The sequence below is a fragment of the Tachysurus fulvidraco genome, chromosome 17 (genome assembly GCF_022655615.1).
Source record: "Tachysurus fulvidraco isolate hzauxx_2018 chromosome 17, HZAU_PFXX_2.0, whole genome shotgun sequence".
NCBI lineage: Eukaryota > Metazoa > Chordata > Actinopteri > Siluriformes > Bagridae > Tachysurus > Tachysurus fulvidraco.
Genome location: NC_062534.1, coordinates 5,099,760 through 5,119,781, shown reverse-complemented (window position 1 = coordinate 5,119,781; position 20,022 = coordinate 5,099,760). Strand labels below are relative to the sequence as shown.

Genomic DNA, 20,022 nt, shown 5'->3' with positions numbered 1-20,022 from the left:
AATCTTAAAAATGTTTTTAAAAAAATCATTTTAAACATTAAAACTTAGCTGCATTTGTTCTTAAATTAGTAGTAGAACTGAGTTATTAATTATTCAGCAAAGAATGAAGAAACAAAATATACTAACTCTCACACGCAATGGTTTACATCAAATGGTTTATTTTATATTAATATTTTACTTCTAATCTATAATTCAGATAATATATCTGTACTTTCAAAGTCATCTTCAGTCAGTATCACAATCTCACTAAAAATGAAAAAAAGCAGAATTAAAGTATGTTCTTGATCTTCAGGAAATTCAGTTTATTTGGACGGCTCTTGCCGATCATGTGACTTGTGGACTATTCCAAATATTTCATAAGGGTGAATGAGTTCAGGTAACAGGCTTGCGTGAATGCTGTGGGACACGAAAATGAGCACTTTTTTAAACCTATAATGGATGATTCACGGGAAAAAAAATTTAAAGCAAGAGATGGTCAATGAATTGATATAAGAATGCAAAAATAAGTTTCATTTTTATACTTTTTAATTATAAGGTACATATCAAGTTGAGGTTTAGCTCATTAAAAGCAAACATCGGTCTTAACCTCTGTCAATCTTTTATTATCTTTAAGTTTATTGACAAATTTCATTTGACAAACTTCATCGACAGATTTCATCGACTTTCCTTAGACGTCTATTACATTTTCTTATCCAAGAGACTCAGTCTGTTAAAAACTTCATACGTTCCCCCTGAGGAGAACAAACATGTACTGTACATCGACTACACAGTAAACTTTCTAACTTTGTCACATCAAGAGAGAGATCCACTATAAAAATAAGAAGTCTTCTGAAGAAATTCTTCAAAATTCTGAAGTCTTCGTGTTGGTGACACCACAGAATACATCATCCAAAATTTACCAAAATGTGAGTGATGGAGGCCAAAGCGTCTAGGCCAAAGCCTTGACGTATATACATGGCTTCAGACCATGGAAAATAACTTTTACAAGGATGCCCTAGTTGGCATTTGAGAGCACCATATGAAAAATGTCTAGTCACAAACTTATTTTTATGCTTTTGGAAATTTTTCTTAAAAAAAAAGAGCTAAAAACTGCATCATTACAGAATTTGAGGGGAAAAAAGGTCATTGTTCCCAGTAGATGTGGTGTGGATGAAACTCACTCAAAACTGTGCTCAAAGTATAAGTGACTTACTCACAAATTAATAAAAGCTAACAAAAAAGCCCTTACAACATTTTATTGGCCTTTTTAATTTGTATTATAAATCACTGCTGTGTAAGTACCGTGCGGGAAAACAACATACTGACACACAGCTGGGAACTTGTAACCTGATCTTTAAAGTGTATTTCACATTTAGTCGCAGTCATCATGAGAAAGGCTTAGCGGAGGTTGGTTTGCTTTGACGCAAATATGTCCGCACCGAGCAGCTTTATGACAGAAGTGCAAACTGAAGGGTAGGTGTACGGCCTCTCTGACCTCAGCCTGAACTTTACTGGACAAAAGCTCTGACTGAAGAGGTCACGTCTGCTGAGCACGTAAAGTAAAGACAACAAGGACAGAAATGGCTAACGTGCAAACGGCATTATGTGGTTTTTGTTTTTTTTATTATTAATTGTGCTGATGTACAAACAAATAAACTGGCGACTGACGACTGTTATTGGACCGGGAAAATAAATGATTACATAACACTGCAGGAGTGAATAGCCAGTTGATGTAATAATAAAAAAAATTATTTTTTAAAAAACCTGGATGAATGAATGCTCACAATTTCTAAACAAACACATTGGATCTCGTCTGCAAAATGAGATCATTTACGTCTGACTCTTTTATGTCAAAGGCATATTTTCACCTCAGCTGGTTCTCCAGTGCACCAGAGCGTCCCTTACACCATAACTTAAAAAAAACCCATGTCAGTTCAGCTCCCTTACCAAACTAAATCATGGATGGAAAAAATTACATCACTGTCTGGGATTAAGTTCAGATGCATTGAAGTAAAGAGAAACAACAGAAACGGGCTGCCCATCTTCTTCCAAACATTTATATGGGGATCAAGCACCACATAAACAGTTGCTCTTTGTTGACTGACTTGCATAAATAGTGTAGTTTGGTTTTACAGCTTTGTCTCAGCAAGACGCTTTCAGCCATAATATGTACGGTCACTCGATTTTTTTTCTTCAAAAGGTAGAATTCATTATACACATGGACCACACCTGCTAAACCGCTAAGTAGCAGTTAAAGTGAGTGTTTAGCCGGGTGCGAGGTGAGTGGTGAAATGTTCAGCTGTTACTGCTGCATTCAGAAAATTACAGCAAAAAAAATTCAATTTGACACCTGGTTCTTTTTCCACATCAAGAATCTATCAAATAAAAAGCACAAGCAAATATCTAGAAAACTAATCTAAATGGTAGTTGCCAACCTATACTCGATCTCTATTTGGCCTAATGTGACATGACAAAAATATTACTCGGTTTAGTTCAGCAACACCATAAACCTGTTGAAACGATCCTGCATTTCATCAACATGTTGCACAATCCCATGCACAGAATTGAAGACACAGTCATCATAAAACACTTCTTCAAAACACGTTTCACAACAACTTGCCTACTGAATAAAACCAGAACACAAGGACAACTTTTTTAAATAGTAGTTTATAATATCAGTCTTCATCTTCTCATAACCCTATATTTTTAAAAGTGGATGACTACATATAATGAAACATTATCAGCTACTGAAAACTGGCTAGATATAAAATCTCATCCAGAAGCTCAATTATTAAAACATGTGGCATAATATTTTCATATAACAATAGATAATCAGGTTTGAAAGCTGGTAGAAACAAGTAAAACAGTCGCAGAAATATCCAAAGCACAGTATGAGGTGTCCGAGTCCACCGGGTGACCCTCACTGGTGCTGGGGCTGATGAAGCAGATCTGTGGGTGGTGCTATGGGGCTGTATGAGGACCGTAGCTTCCAGTATTCTCCATTGCCTCATTCCAAAGTGTAGCAAAGGGACAGCGGGGTGCCATCTGGTCTTGGCGCAGCAATGCAGCCCACCACTTTCCAATTGTGTGGTACACCATGTCTAAAACCTGCTCTAACACTTTGCATGGCCCCACCCAGTGGTTACTAAATTTAGGCAACAGGTTTTTCTTATAAGTAAGCCAGTCCACACACACACGACCTGGAAACAGCAATGGGTGTCACAGGCTCTTCTAACAGTCACGAGCATCTGCCAACTCAAACCACAGACTCATGCACTCAAGCGCTCACAAGTGGTAAAATAACCTCATATCAGACTTTCCTGACATTTCTGGCTCCTGAAGGACACTGCTTAGGAGCTGAGGGCAACCTTGGTTGAAGTTGGTTTTAGAACATAGAACAGCTGGTATATACTGGTGGACTGCATGTGGCAGTGAAAGTACCAGTGGAGTTGGTTTAGTAGGAAGAACTTTGGGTAGGCAGCGTCCAGTTCAGTAAATCAGTTTCAATCTGAGCAGTATTTTTTCCTTTGGTACAAGTGTTGCCAATACCGGTAAGTTAAGGCTAAGTCACAGTTCTTCCTCAACTCCACTTTGTTTAATGGTCCCTTCCTGTGAGGTCATGCAGAGGGCTGGTAAAGTGATTTACAGGCCTTGCTGTATAATATGAAGCCAAACCAAATCTGGGGAAACATTGGGGAAGTTTGGGGAACAATTATTGACAGCTTCCACATTCTCTGAATTAGAGGCCACACCACTGGTGCTAACTACATGGCCAAAAGTGCCATTTTGCAACAAATCAGACTACATTTGTTGGGATTAACATTAAGGCTGGCATGGCAGTAGCTAGTAGTCCCAGTGAGAATATGCTGAATGAACCAATATCAAGATACACTACATACAGCTCATAAATGAAAATTTTAGATGAAGGTGAACCCAGTTACTGGCAACGGTCTCATATACACTCAAATATTAGCTGATTCTTATGGTTATTTAATGTAGTCAACTGAAAATAATCTAGATAACCTTTCCCAAAGGCTTTAACAAACAACCAAACATTTCACACTGAACATTCATACATACAAGTGCTCTTCTACACACTGCCCATGAACTATTCCTGATTAGAAAAACAAGGTTCAGGAACCCAGCACTAAATGTGTGTGAAATGTAGGGTGCAGGAGAGGTGGCTCATAAAGGTCCATTTGGGAACCATTTGAGTTGGCAGGCAAGGCAGTGTGTGTGTGCAAGCCCTGTAGCTCTAATAAATCTGATTTCACTGTATCACCACCCAATGCCAGGGGGGACGAGCAGATACAGACATCGTAAACACGAGCCACGGGACTCCTTGCTAAACAAGCATTATCACTGAACTTACCTTAAATCGCCTTCCAGTCCCATACGGACCCACAAAGCTCAGAATGTTTAGACATTTTCGTTCATTTCACATAATGCACAAAACACCAATATACACACGTTTCTGTGAAACCCATTAGCACGAAGAGACAAGCGGATAATCTTTAGGATTTTATTAAAATACCTTGTGGAATTTACCATCAGAGGTTACCATCACAAACATGATTGTTTTCTAATATAAAAAAGAAAACAAAAGCAAAAGTAAAGCTTAAGAGCCTAGTTACAAGAGGGGGTTTTTTTCCTAATTTTTGTAGTTTTTGCTGTCTGGTGTTGGGAAGGGGGTCAATTTACAAAGAAAAGAAAGGTGGTGAAAGAAAGGAATAAAAAGTTCACATGTTGTAAAAATACATTTCCCAAGTTCAATGTTACACACAGTTCAATTAAAACATTCATTCTTTCATTGTTAGATGTCAGTGCGAGTAATATGCAACAGAAAATGGGTGGAAAAAAGGACAAAGATTAGCTTGAAGAGACTGTCAGGTGTATGATCTGTTCTGAAATGATCTTGATGCATGAGTTTCAAGAGAGGATTGACCTACAGACTGCTTAAGGATGTGTGTGTGTGCATTTTGAACCCTGAGAGAGAAAGTGACTGCTCCAGACCCAATGTATCAATCTATTTGTGGACTGGCTTTAAGTGATAACTCCAGGTTTCACACCTCGAAATCAAAACCAGTCAGGTTCTCTGTAAAATACACGTCTAACAGACAGAGCTGTGAACTTTTAACTCAGATTGGCTAAAAAGTAGAATGTCTCCTCTTCATCGAAAACACAGGTTGGGGATGGTGGTGGGAGAACAAGTCCACCATAATGTATGAATTTAAGGCTACTACAGTCATAGAGTGAAAGAAAACCTGGAACCTAGGGCCCTTTGGACGAGCTGGAGAAAGGACCTTAAAAGTGAGTGCTGGGAAGAAAAGGTATTTTTGAAATGTTTCCATACAACATGTAGAGCACACAAAAATACACTTTAAAAAAAAAAAATACCCCACACTGCTGATGTTCAAGCCTGAAGAAAATCATAACGTTCAGAAATATTACATACAAAGAGAAAAATTGAAGATATATTTTTTTTAAAAGGACCGACATTAGGGGACACCAAATTACCAAAAAAAAAAACAAAAAAACATGACGTCTTGGTTCAAGCTCACACGACAGACACTATTCCATGAGAATAATCAGTCCATCAAGGGCCAATTAGATAGAAAACCATAACCAAAATGCAGAATTTGCACGGTAACAGACATTTCATGCACAAAACCTAGTTTAATTCTGATTGTTGGATTTTTCAAGACAATGCATGAAAAACAGCAATTTCACCTCAGGATTAGAGAAAATCTTCACCACAGCGAACATCTCTCTCAAATGTTCTTATACCATTCTGTTAGAGTTTTTCACCCACGTACTATCACCTAGCTTATTTGAGACTCCGAATCCATCTTACACCTCACTGGTACATATACACTCCCTACAATAATGCAGTGATGCAAATTTGTGCTCATTCATGACGAATCAAATACAGGAAAAGCTCTCATATTCCAACTCTAAACTACCGGATGCTAGCATATGCTAATGAAAAAGCATTCTATTGAGGGGCATATTCTTGTTAGATGTGTTAAATAAAGCGCATACACATCCCACAATGGCTTCCAAAGTACAATCTAAAAAGAAGCTGTACAAAGAAAAAGAACAAGTTGATCATACATTCAATATCTGTTACTGAGGTACTAGAAACGGGTTTCCCTTGACGCAGAACACTTTCCATGCAAGAGACTCATCTTGAGGGGATGACCGTACCCCTACTGGTTTGTCAGCAAACTGGCTCCATCCAAACGCTCACCCCAAACCACACTACATTACTTGTGTTGAGTACAAAGTTGGGTTGACGAATACAAGAGAAAGCAAAAAAATATACAGAAACGGCTAACGTCGATATGTTTGCACTTCTTACTGATAAAGGGATACATGTGCCTGACTGCTCCTTTCTGAATCTTTTGAAGTCAGCCACATTGCCTTAATTGACAAAAAGCACTGATCGAGGATGACTGCATGGCTGAAGTGCAGCAGGTACAATGAAATGCTGAGACAGGGCTGGCCTCAGAAATACACTGTCACTGACCCCTAATGGCCATATCGTTTTACTACAGAAATCAGTGTTCAAAAGATAAAAGGGGAAAAAAAATCACCCAAGATGTTTGCATGTCTGCAAACCCATTGCTGAACAGGAGCCATTCAAGACGACAGCAATAGATGAGTATATGCAAGCTTGTGCACGTGTGTGTGACTGTGTGTATGAGACCGATCATCACTGGCAGGGTGTGAGCAGCCCGACTCCTTACTTACAGTGATGTCATGGGAAAAGGAGGACCAGAAAGAAGGACTAACGGGAGATAAACACAAAGATGAACCATAGATCATTGTGAAAAAGCTGAAACACCCAGGGAGGCACATCCAGGAAGAATGGAAAGATAAGAAAAAATAAAGGAGCTAGGCATATCAAGGTGAAGGTTGTCTATATTTTAGAAGAGAACAGGAGTCCCAAAGTAATAATAATAATTAAAAAAAAAATATCCCACCAGAAAAAGAAAAGAGACAAAGGATCATGACAGTTAAAGTAATGCGAAAACCTACAAGTGGAACACTGCCTTTTCAGACACCTGAAAATGTGCTTCCATATCTTTCCCCCAGTTTGTATAAAAATAACAATGAAAGTAAAGTGTAAAGACACAGCTTAGTGAATATTCCCAATCACATGGTCTTTATAAGAGAATCATAAATCATTGTGAAGTTCAGAGATGCACACACACAAAATAGAGATTTCATACTTCTACATGAATAAAGTCTAGGGGGATTTCACTCTGTGGTTGTGGAAAAGCGATCAGACTTCAGTAAAAAGCTGTACACAAATGTCATATTTATGATGCTCTTGCAGAGACCTATATGTCATTTAGCCATACATTACTGATATAGTGAAGCAGATGACTGAACAGATACCCGACAAGTTTACAGATAATGAGTGCGTTCCCTCAGCCATGTTTCAGACAGAGAGGGTAAAACACAATGCACATGATGTCCTCAACATGAAGGGAGAAGTGGAACCCAAAGTGTCCGAGATCACCACGGAGTTACTCTCAGGCACAGACAGACGACACATTGTTTCTCTTATCGTTCGAATCCGGTTCGGTGAAAAGTGTGGCTACTGTTAGCTGTCCATTGGAATTATGGTAATAAAAAAAAAAGAAAAGAAAAATAAATTCAATGACTTAAGCCAGCTTTTCCACTTTGCTTCAAGGGTGAACACGATACCATAAAAAAGGGAGGGGGGAGGGGGGGGGGTCACAAATGCATGTTTGGGAGGGTGAAATAAAAGAACGGTTCAGGTATTTTTTTTACTATACTGCTAAATTAGCTGGACAAAGAACGCAAGTAGTAACACACTACTCAAAAACAAACTCCTAGTCCAGATTAAAAAAAAGGCATAAAAATAAAAAGGGGTTTTCTAATACTAACAAAAACAACTCAATTACTGAATCCTTGAGAAAAAGAGTTATTGCTTGCTGCACAGGTGGAAAAAGAAACAGATACAACAACAAAGGAAGGGAAGGAGAGAAGTTGGGGGAAATGTTTTTGAGTGGGTCAGGTCTGGACTTGTGTGTTCTGTTTGACTGGGTTGACCCGGGTGTTACGTCAAAAAATCAGGGCATCGGCATGGATTAAGCCCTAGAAAAAGGGAAAAGGGCATCGCTGGGGCAACGATGGAATGTGTTGGGATGCTATTGGTCAGAAGGGACATCTCTGTCAGCCTCTGCCTTGGTTGGCTGCCCAGGTGAGGGGGTGTGTGGTGGGTGTGAGACTGGGGCGAGGGGATGGGCTAGGGGCAGCGTGCCCGCCACCATGGCCTCTACTCCTGCCCCCGCACCAGGAAGAGCTCCCGGGGTTACACCAATCAGACCCGCCGGAAACCTGGAAATGACAGATGAACAAAAATAAAACAATTGGGTATGAGAAAATAGAAACATGAGTAAGGAACGAGTTGTCTGGTGCAGTTCTTACCTGTATCCTGCTCCGTTGAGTTCAGAGTGAACAGAGGCAGACTCCATAGACGGCCACTGGGAAGCTGGCATCAGATACTCCTTATTCACACAGTTCTTTAGACTGTCAGGAATACGACCTGCAAAAAGACGCAAAAACATAAGGCTTACAACCAATAATCCACCACAAGAGAAGATGGTGTGTGAGCGAGAGAAGCGTTATAACCTGTGATGGCTCTGCGTACTTCCCGCGCTGCCTCCTCCCTCGCCTCGATGGAGGCCTGCTCACTGTACCAGGATGTGTGGGGCGTGCAGATCAGATTAGGTGCATCCTTTAGAGGCCCCTGTGAGAAGCTGGGGAATCACATGCAAAAGTGATTTGTATGATCACATGCTGTCTTCTGACACACATTTAGATTTACACACCAATCTGCAATGTACTCAATGTCCTTTAAAACGTTCAGTGGTTAGAATTAATGCTGCATTCAAATAGAATCCATGGTTTATTCTCCAGTTTGTAGCCGAAATGCACAGATGCTGAAAGAAGTCTCAAATCACCCCAATTTTAATGCAGCATAGACAGGGATTTTTTTGGTTGCAGTGGCAGATAAAACAACATACGTAGTTCTATTTACTATTGAGTTCAATTGTTATTAGGAAGAATGGGTTTAAATCAAAACTAAAGACAAACAAATTATAAATCACAAGACCTAATGGGGCTTTTTACACCTGATCACTTCACTTCTGTGAACAAATAGCTATCCGATCGTAAAAAGACCAGGTCTAAATGCCCTCCGAAACGTTTTTGAGACGGATATAAATCTGATCATTCAAACCTCTTCAGGAGGAGGTCTGGGACACATTTCAGATGAAACTGGACAGGTGTAAATGAATGTGGATGTTCAAGCCACATACGTCAGCGCTATACTCCTCCCAAACAGAAGTACTTTACTCGCGAGTGTCTCGTTGGGTCTTAAAATGCACTGCTGCCGCCAGCGAAAATGCAGCAAACAGTAAAAGCTGTTTTTTTTTAGCATAACCGTCGTAACAAGTTTTTCGGCTTCTTTTTGATTGCCTTCTGAAAACCGCATACACGAAAGTGTGTTCCGTTTCAATTGCCCCAGAAATGAGGTAAAATATTTTGGGCGGGAGTAGAAAGATCGGATTAATATCCAATTCGCCAAGACGCATTTATGTGGCCTAATGTAAATGGAACAGTTTTAACAAATCAGATAGCTATCGGATCAGAGAAAACACATGAAGTGGCCAGGCGTAAAAAGGCCCTGTGTGTTCTGGAATATAGTACACATTTAAACAAGGAGTCTAATATTTGTACGGCTTATGTTCTCTGATTTTACAATTGAAGGCTGCAAAAAAAGGTTTGAGAAACCCTGTTTTTAGATGATCACTTATTAAAAGATGACAAAATAATCAACAGTAACTTTGTTTAATGAACCTCAAACTCACCAATCAGAACTGGACAGTGGGCATCAATTAGACAGATTTTAGAAAATGAAAATTTTACACATACTTTAAAAAGACCTTCCAAACTTACCTAAATGGCTCCGCCTCGTGAACGTCGAGAGCTGCACCACGTATTCTGCCTTCTTTCAGTGCCTGAGCCAGAGCTTTCTCGTCCACCAATCCCCCTCGTGCAGTGTTCACCAGGAACGCACCCTGACGCATCTAATAAAAAGATTACGAGATGGTATCAGAGGGCAATCCTGTGTTTTTATAAATGTCTACTTCTTTGATGAGCGCACACACACACACCAATGGAATGGTAAAGCATAGGATTACAAGTTTCTTGCGAGATGGTAAACTATGTATTCAGCAAAGCACATGGGTTACATGCTTGATAATAACCTTAATGGGTTAGCTAGGCTGTAAGTCAGTGTGTGTGTGTGTGTGTGTGTTACCTGTTTGATAGTGAAGTCATTGATGAGGTGGTGGTTGTGTTCATTCAGGCTGCAGTGCAGGGACACACAGTCTGAATGAATGAGCAGATCCTGCAGCGTGGCCATGCGCTGGAGCCCCAGAGATTTTTCTACTCCTTCAGGGAGGTAAGGGTCGTAGAAAATCACCCCAAAACCAAATGCCTTTGCCCTCAAAGCCACTGCTTGGCCAACACGTCCTAAAACAAAGGCAAGTGTCAGAGATTAAGAAGCTATGCAGAATTCTAATAGGTTGACATTTAAAATCTTTACATTATTTGAATTTGAGTACATAATAAGCAAATTAAAGTAAAAGGTGATTACATCCTATTTGTCTTATGGTTATCCTCTAGAGGTATTATACAAGGTTACTCTGCTTTTCAATTCTGTTATACAGAGCTTACAAACACAAACCATTTCAACCCCAGAATATTCGAATCGTGTGGACATTGACGATAAGTGATTTAAAGGCTCACCAAGACCAATGATGCCTAGCGTCTCCCCTCGGATGCGAGCAGCTCCTCCAGCCACCTCTCTGATTTGCTCAACGCTGGAGGCCCTAGTGCCCTCACGCAAGGCCTGATGCATCCAGGTGACCCGGCGGTAGAGGTTCAGGATCAAGCACATGGAAGTGTCCGCTGTCTCTTCCACAGATGCAGCTGGCACATTACACACTGCGATACCTGAGAGTAGAATAAAAATGGAGTACAACCATATATAGATATTTATTTTAATATCCAACACTGATCGTCCAGTACATACTACGTTATAATGATGGACAGAGGGTAAAGCAGCCAATCAAATCAAAATCAGGAGTTACTCAAGGGTCGTCAGTTAGCAGAAAGGCAATGTGCTAAACTCACCGAGCTCTGCTGCAGCTTTAATGTCCACGTTGTCGAATCCGCTGCCAATTCTCACAATAACACGAAGCCCTTTAAACTTGTCGAGGTCGTCTCGTGACAGTGAGATGGTGTGATACAGTAATGCAGCTACAGCCTCGTTAAGAACCTGGATGAACATCAGAGATGTTTTGAAAAGGTCTGCAAACCCAAGAAGTGTTATTGGCAGTGTATTATATGTACCTTTTCATGGATCTCCTGAGTAGACTGAGCATCACAAAAGGCCACAGTGGCCACGTCCTTCAGGATGGGCATCTCCACCGTGCAGTCCCGGCCATCCAGGAGCGCCACCAGCGGACGAGGGTGCATGGGCCCGTTTAAGATGGGTGGGCGAATGCCTGCAGGACAGAGATGGGGCACATTTCATTGGCACTCCAGCTGAGTGAGGAACACATGGCACTTCTGCTTAGGATTTGTAGTGCTAGGTCACACATTGACTCATTCATTATCCTACAGATTAAAATATTCACAGCATGCCTAATACCCCTTTGCTTGGAAAATTATGCATCTAATAAAACAACAAATATATATGACATTTTTAAATAAAACAAACAGGCCAAGTTTAATGAGAACATTCAAACTGAAAGCAAACCCCATGATTTATTTATCAGACAGTTTAATGCACTGGGAAAGGGAGATGATATATCAGATACTGGAACATCCCTGTGTGGGACCATAGCCCCTTTGCATTATTGTTGCTTTTGGCACTTTCAAATATAGCATTTCATTAAGCTATTTATTTAAAAAAAAAAAAAAAAAAAAAAAGCTCCTTAAAAAAAAAAAAAAATACTTAACTGATCCAATTGTAATTTGCATTTAAAAAGGTTTCTATTTCATCCCACAACGCATGTTCCTCTAATTTTGCATTTTCTTGCTCTTAATTTTCCCACATGGCAACCTGGAAGCTAACCCAGTCTTTCAGTTGGCTCAAATCTCCTCCAATTTCAGCAGAATTTATGCTAAATATCACGCCTACATTCGCACTGTCAAGCTCATGTAACTCCAAGGGCATGGAAGAAGTGCAGCTGCATGTAGACAGACAAAAGCATATCCTGTTTCAGCCCACACATGGGCGTAACGAGAATCACATCATCGCTGGCCCCTGTCCATTTCCAGACCCCCACAGCAGGATAAACAGATGAAGGGGTCGAGGAAGAAGTAGACAGAAGAAGCAGGAGGAATGGGGGGCATTTGGGCTGAGAGTGGGGGCAGGGAGCCTTGATATGACTCATGATGACCTAAATCCAGCAGGGTATATGCAGGCCAAACGCTCTTTACAGCACACCTCTGTAAACTATGCATTCATGTGCGCCTCGAGCTCATTTACCCGTTTTGCAGTTCTAACATACAATGGGCTGTGTACACTCTCGTACACCTTTAATACAAAGCGGTAAGCAGTGAGAACAAACACCTGCACAGAGAAAGCTGATCCTAGATTTGCTTGTGGCCAGTTCAAAATGCTCACATTTGTATATTTGCATCCTGGGACTGGATTCTCTAAGAAATAATTAATGTTTTAGACAAAAAAAGGTACCTGAAAGTAGATAATCACAAAATAAACATGTTCATAAAATGATTTTCTTAAGTAACAAAAATAGCAGCATTTCGGTTGCAACAAACGGCTTTCACACCATTGAGAGACTCGTCCTCTATAATAATAAAGCTAATGGCAGCATAAATTATGCATTAATACCAACAAATTGCATTCACAATTATCTTTTAGGGCCACAAAATGTTCTCTGAATGCAAACATAAGCTTTCACAGCAGTAAAACTGAACAGCAGTGCCCTTTTGCCCCACTGACAGGTGGCCACTCGGCTGCCTGCTGGAGACCTCTGGAGAGCAGAAGCTGTTAACCCAAGAACACTCATCTCCATTTCACTCTCGCTAAAACCTGAAGCGGCTGACTGACGAGTGTAAAACTAGGAGGCTTACAACACAAATATTTGTTCAATTCTTATCAATTCATGTCAGGTCTTTCTTTCTCTCACACACACACGGATGATGAAACATGGCTGCAAAGATATGAGAGAACAACCAAGGCCCAGTTTAAACAAAGTGTAAGGGGGAAAAATTCTGGGAGGGAAAACTCTGAAAATGTTAATCATAAAGCCCTTGCACGAACAATGCGACCGCTTATTCCGCCGAGGTCACGGAGGGAGCGTCGCGCGTTGCCGAGCACAGATGCTGTGAGCTGAGGTTGAGCCAGTGGGTATGAAAAAGTGCGAGCAGCAGAGGAGGCATGGCCAAGCAAACAATGCCATTCATTCACAGCCCGGTCCTACTCCTCCTCCTCCTCTCCTCCACCCCCCTCTCGCCCCAAACCTCCTTGTCTTCTGCCCCTCCACCTCACTTTCTTACACCATTGCTCTAGCTTGTGCACGCGAGCACACACACAAAAAGAGGGGGGTGGGGTGGAAGGATAATACATTAGCACCACACCCAACCTCCTGTCTGCCAGGCGCAAATACATGTACGCTTGCTCAACCACACCGATGCGTTTATTCATACCATCAAAAAAAGGAAAATTACCACTCGAGATACCGCACCCACAATACACCCAACCCCTCAAGCCTTTGCTTCACATCCCACAACACACACACAAAACATCCTAACCTTGCATCATGAAGTAAGCACGCCTGTCTTCTCTCTCTCTCTCTCTCTCTCTCTCTCTCTCTCTCCCCTCTACCGCTCTATCACTCTCTCTCCACCCTTCACAATCAGTGTCAGGCTGTTTTTGCCTGGCAGGCACCCAGCTGTCATCCACACCCAGCTCCTCCCCCACAGATCCCAACCAATCACGAGGCACAAGCATTGAGCGCCAACCAACCAGCACTAACCTCATTAGCATAGGAGAGCCACTCTAGGAGCAGTCAGACAGTTATTGTTTTTTTTAAAGAGACAGCAGCTCTATTCTTGTGCACAACCGCACACATCTACCCTCGAGGTTAAAAACACACGCTGGTGGAAAAACGTCAAGATTGATACGTTTTAACTTGAGGTCTTCCGTTCTTCACTTCCCTGAATACAAACTCACATTTGATCGTATTCACACAATATTTTTTTAGTTTTTGACTATTGTGCAATAATTACTCAGACACAGATGAACAAAACTTCAGGATCAGCCATCAATCTCAGCACAAATGGCTCACTCAGGCTGCTTTACCGACGTCGTGGGCATCGACGCTCCAGAGGAACGCAGGATAAACATGCAAGGCATCTTCGTGTATGAAAGTCACCATACAAACACAGCCCTAAAAAAGTAATGAACTTAAAATAAGTCCATGAAAATAAGTGCAAAACTCAGACTTCCCAGGCAAGCACTCTAAAAAAGAAAATGCTTTTAGGTGAAAGGACAGTTTTGTTGTTTTTTTTGACAAATTGTTCAACAAGTCAGGGCAGTACACTTGCCAAATTCGAGTTAACCCATGTCCTATTTTTAGTTCCAGCCCTAATTCAACATCTCTCGATCTTCCTAACATTTAGTTAGTTCTGATTAACTAAATGAGAGCTATTGAGCAGTGATCAAATACCTTTAAATTTTAAAAAGATATAGTGAACTACCAGGTAGGGAAGAAGACAGAGGGCAAGGCAGCTGGAATTTGTTTCTAATTGGCTGACGTGTGGCGCGAGAAGCCCGGGTTAGGACACGCGAATGAGGAGCAAAACTTTATAGGTTGGATATTTTAAATGTGTGGCTAATAACACAAGCTACAAAAACGCAATCTTGTAACTCACGAAGACATGAAATTAAAAGAACATAATATATTTACAAAGCAATTTGAGATGCTGCCTTGAATTAGCACTGGACCGAAAAATATAGGTGCGTTAACAGCCTGTTCGTAATCTTATTTCTCTTTACGACTGTGTGTGATAATACATTGCCATTATGCAAACTGTCCATCATCAGCTGCTATTTCCTGAGCAGGACTACAGATCAAATGTCACGCACAATGCAATTTTTTCAACATATTGTACACCGTGTCCCTGTTATGTCTTCAACCACACAGATTCCTTGAACTGCTCAGATTCCTATACACGGCATATAATTCAGTCTACAAGCAGAACACATAAATGCAGAAATTCAGCCTGCTGTTAAGGAATGCTGTGCTGAGTGCTCCAGAAATAGCTGAAGCACTACATTTAGGCCCTCATTGTTCCTGTGGTCTACAGCACTATAGCAGCGCAGAGCAAGAGCCCCTCTAAGAGCCGTCTGCTCCGCCTCTGCAGCCCACAGGAAGGAGCACAGATAAAGAAAAGGGCTCTGCATCTGCCCTAGTCTGCACAAACGCTCCATCTACACACACACAGACAGACAACTACACGTTCAAACAATCAGATCTAACACACATTACATATACACTTTGGATTGATGCACTTTGGAGTTACGACCACTTCGTGCATAGATATTTCTGTGTATGATTCAACAGTTTAACAAACCACACAGATACCAATATTGGTACCAGTTATCTATCTGAATCATTCTTATTTTCACATACTCATTACAAATAATTAAAATCCCCAAAGATCTGGTACTAGGTGATACTAAGTGACTTATTTACGCCGTCACACAACAAATGACAAAACGACAGTCACATGAACATATTTCATGACTGTGCTGCAAACTCTGTGCTGAGAAAATACTGAGGATGAACTACAGCATCTTCCTGCAAAGTAATCTGAAAAGACATCTTAAACTCAGCACTAGGCATTCAGAAACAAACTGACTTCAGCAAATTCTAGCCAGGAGAGGCAGAGGGGGTGGACAGATCTTACCCAATATGATGTTCTTGAAGATCAGCAACTAGCGGTTGATAAACACAAGGAATCATGGCACAGCAAAAAAACATGCAATTTAAACCCGATAAACTCGCTCTTCACTGTAACACTACTCGATCCAAAGTAACCAATAGAGCTAGCTAATCAACTCGCTAATGTTTCAGAACATGAGCCTAGAAGCCTTGGTGCATGAATGAATGAACACACACACACACGATAAAACAATTCATCACATCCCTGACTGATCAATACCAAGTACTAGGATTGGAATACCTGCTGATATGGTATTGATATTGTGATCAATTATGCCACGATAAACTTTGACATTTAATTAGCCACATGATACAAGTAGTAAGTAAATGTAAAAGTATATTAATTATTGTTCTTTATATTGCTATTAAATCTACATATTGTGATACATAGAAGGCCACAGAGTTCTATAACACAGAATATAAGTGTTTGGTTACCATTACCCAGTCCTACTACCAAAAAATAAATAAATCCCTAAAAAATAACCATGTGACCAGATATGCTGTGATTACTAAGATTTGTCAGTACATATGATATTCATAAGCATGTCTACTATCAGTAATACAGACCGCCACCCGCCGTGAAAATGACATCTAAATTGACATCAGTTTTATTTATCCACATAATTAAAAATGCTGTTTTCAGACACTTTCTTGTTAGCATCGACAGCAGCACAAAGATCTTGACTTAAATTAAAACACTATATTTACTTATAAAACCTGTAATTACGAGTCTGTGAAACTACACAAAGGCAGCCAGAGACATTCCCACACACTTTTATATAAACATGTTTGATCGGATTTTAATACAAAGTTTTTTTAATATAAATAATGAAAACAGGGGAATAAGGCGTGAAGTGTACTGTCCAACACTGTTCAGTGTGTTATGAATACACATTAATAAATACGCTACAGCAGTTTTCACGCATGGAAAAGAATCTGCCTTAAGACCACATGGTCAGGTTGAGTACAAAACCCCCAGGGCAATCTGAACGCAATCTTCTGCTAAACACTACAACTGAAACAGAAGGATTCACCCTTCTAATTCTGATTAAGCTTACATAATTCATCCTATGTTGATTACAATATTTTGATTCCCTAGGTAATTCAACATGATGACAAAACGTTGATATTGAGAAAAATCACAATTGTGATTAGGTTACAATACACATTAATAATTGCAAACAGACTGGAAATGAGGAGTTAATTTTTTCCTCCTCTTATGTGTGATAAATATCAGGATACTATCATTTTGCTGTCTGTTTCTGAGCATGTGTGTCTCTGTATACACACACACACGCATGATGCAGCAAAGAACTATCACTATTGATGATATTGTTATATCACCTCTATTGGGAATATGTACACTACATGCTTCCAACATTGTGTCAGTTTGGAGTAGGGGAGGACAAAACAAAAAAAAAAACAACCAACGTGTGTGTTATAGTCTAGATGCACAAACTTTTGGCCATACAATGCATGATGTATTAATTGCCGTAAATCTACAAGCTGCTTGTTCGCATGTTTTTAGTTTGACTGAACAAACATTGAGTGCTTTGATCATTTTCTGGTCAATGAGGCAGCAATCCAAGGCAACTTAAAATAACTGCCCCATCATTCCTGGAAAAATGTGATTATTGAGCAAAACAATTCTGTCAAATTCTGTCCGTCTCTTCCAAATCGTCATGTAAACTTAAACGTAATCAAGCATGTTTGTTGAACAATTTAAACTCACCTTCGCAGATGCGATCCAGTCTCTGCCGCTTGACTTTGTGTTTGTCCATCAGAGCCATCGACTGGTGGTTCTTTACAAGGACCAGCTACAGCCACAACAAAAGAAACAAGAAGGGAAAAAAAAAATGCAGAACTGAGTCCGGGTCCGTCCACAACAGGAGAAAAATCGCTCCGAAATATAACCACCTGCAATCACATCCAGGAAAAAAAAGAAATGAACACGTATGTACTTGTGTGAATTTTCCTTTAACTTCTGCTTATCGACCTAAAATTTCGATTAACAACATTAACTCAAAAATAAGTAACAATAATATTCATTCCTAAAAACACGACGCAAAGTGAGAAATCCTATTTACCTGATGCACAAGTCAATCAACCTTGAAAAAGCACCTATGTGGGGAAAAAAAAACTTGTTAACACCATGGACTTTGACAAAACAAGATGGTGCATGCAGTTACAGATAAATGATCAACGACAGGACGCGGGGACGAGGGCCCTGCAGCGAGCAGGGTCAATTATTTTGAGTCAAATGAATTCCTGTACTTTTAAACATGTGATCACAATGGGAGAAAAAAAGAAATAAAAAAAACAGAGTTACTAAAGTTACTAAGGATCCTCAAGAAACATTTATTTGCCACGTTTAATGTAAAGGGGTCTGGGCTTTAAATTATTCTGCTAGCATTTAACAAAATTTTCCCAAGCAAGAAAGTCTTCCTGATGGTTTATTATGAATAGACCATGAACTAACTGCCAAATTGCTGTGGTATAAGTGTAATAAAACACTCCAGATTGTGCCCCATCACGGATCATCATCATCATCTAACTGCACGGTCTGTCGTATGATAAACTTATTTAACAACTAAACGCTATTCAACAGGTGAAAATAACCCTTTAAACGAGGTGTAACTATAAAAACGACAAGGTTTTAGTTCGAGCGCACGGATATAAACCTGTGATTTGCACTGAGCTACATTCAGAGTTGCAGTTATAGAAAATTAATCAACCTTTCAGAACCAAAAAAATTGTAGAACTCGATCTGTGTGCTGTGTGTAACGCTTAGTAACGTGTAGACACCGATTACAGGTCTGTGTAAGTGAACAACACGAACTTTAGAGCTACAGTCTGCTCAGCTAAAGCTAAGTCAGCTCAATAGGCTGGATCGCTAGCTGTGTTCAACCTGCTAACGTTCCCACCGCCGTCCGTTGGGTTCTTTTATTAAACCCCCAGCAACACTTTAAAGACGATGTATGAAATTTATGCCATTTCTACACACTGTAATTTACACCCTGTGATGCCTGGCAGGGTTTTGTCGTGACAGTTTGAAGCATTAAGGGCGAAACAGAGTCGGAAAAAAATATCCACAAATTTCCAAGCTGGCTAACGCCAAACTTCTTAGCAACTTGCTGGCTAGCTAGCAGAGCTAAACACAGCTAAAGCGGCTAGCAACTATTCAAACGCGCATAAACTTCACAAAATGGAGCCTGAAATAACGAGATACACAGCAGAAATATTAAGTTTTATACTTTTAGTATTCGTAATTAAATACTAAAAGACTTCCTGGAGTGCTTGGTGCTTTGCTAAACAGTTTTTAAAGCGCTGTTGAAAGCTTGCTAATGCTAATGCTAATGTGTGGATACAAACAGCTCTCTCTCTCTCTCTCTCTCTCTCTCTCTCTCTCATCATATCCGTTTCTCCAATAAGCACCGAAATGGAGTTTTTTTTACACTCAATTAAACACTTAATCGTTAACAGTCGTTACGAAAGTAGAGAGGAAGAAATGAAAGTCACAGCAAATATCTCACCGTCTCTAAAGTGGGTTAAGCTACGGGTTCAGTATGGCCAAAGTGGGCGAAACACAACTCTTCCCCCGCTATCTACCGCTCTCCGCCATCAAACCCTGTAATAAAAGGAAGTCTACAGAGTTCAGGCCCTGAATCAATCCGAAACCGCTCCCTAGTCACTATCCCTACGTCCTACGTAGTGCGCGTGACATTAAGGACACTGTGCCCTACGTAGTGCACTTCGTATCCGATGGGACGCCATTTTGCGACGGCTGGGAACAACGTGCCTTACAAAAAAAAAGGCAGAACCAGCAGATAAAACACTGTAAAGACAGAACAGCACAGCGCCATCTAGAGGTGGACTCGGTAAGGACACCGTAACTTAAATAAGTATGATTATTTATTTAATTCTACTTGAGGAATTCTCACAAAGAAGCTTTATAGAA

At 40.4% G+C, this 20,022-nt stretch overlaps 1 protein-coding gene across 3 annotated transcripts; it reads right to left on the bottom strand.

Moving 5' to 3' along the window:
• Positions 1–4,487: 4,487 nt before the first annotated feature.
• On the bottom strand, positions 4,488–19,730 carry LOC113647728 (C-terminal binding protein 1). 3 transcript variants are annotated; one of them, XM_027154613.2, is made up of 11 exons: positions 19,598–19,730; positions 18,152–18,185; positions 17,797–17,981; positions 11,437–11,591; positions 11,218–11,362; positions 10,831–11,037; positions 10,340–10,554; positions 9,976–10,106; positions 8,647–8,774; positions 8,443–8,560; positions 4,488–8,352 (listed from the first exon to the last, which is right to left on the bottom strand). In XM_027154613.2, the coding sequence occupies exons 3-11, from the start codon at positions 17,852–17,854 to the stop codon at positions 8,163–8,165; spliced, it is 1,347 nt and encodes a 448-aa protein (XP_027010414.1). In that variant the 5' UTR covers positions 17,855–17,981; positions 18,152–18,185; positions 19,598–19,730; the 3' UTR covers positions 4,488–8,162. The 3 variants fall into 3 exon arrangements, with proteins under 3 accessions (XP_027010414.1, XP_027010415.1, XP_027010416.2); XM_027154614.2 differs by having other exon boundaries at positions 17,797–17,881; positions 19,598–19,723; XM_027154615.2 differs by lacking the exons at positions 17,797–17,981; positions 18,152–18,185; positions 19,598–19,730 and adding an exon at positions 13,870–14,083.
• Positions 19,731–20,022: the final 292 nt, after the last annotated feature.

Bases quoted from the DNA above. Each gene is read 5' to 3' on its own strand.
- LOC113647728 (XM_027154615.2), bottom strand. From the start codon at position 14,068: ATGCTTGTGCCTCGTGATTGGTTGGGATCTGTGGGGGAGGAGCTGGGT. The intron at 11,038-11,217 runs GTGAGTTTAGCA...TTCTACTCTCAG, and splicing joins TAAAGCTGCAGCAGAGCTCG to GTATCGCAGTGTGTAATGTG. The intron at 10,555-10,830 runs GTGAGCCTTTAA...CCTTTGTTTTAG, and splicing joins GCTAGGCATCATTGGTCTTG to GACGTGTTGGCCAAGCAGTG.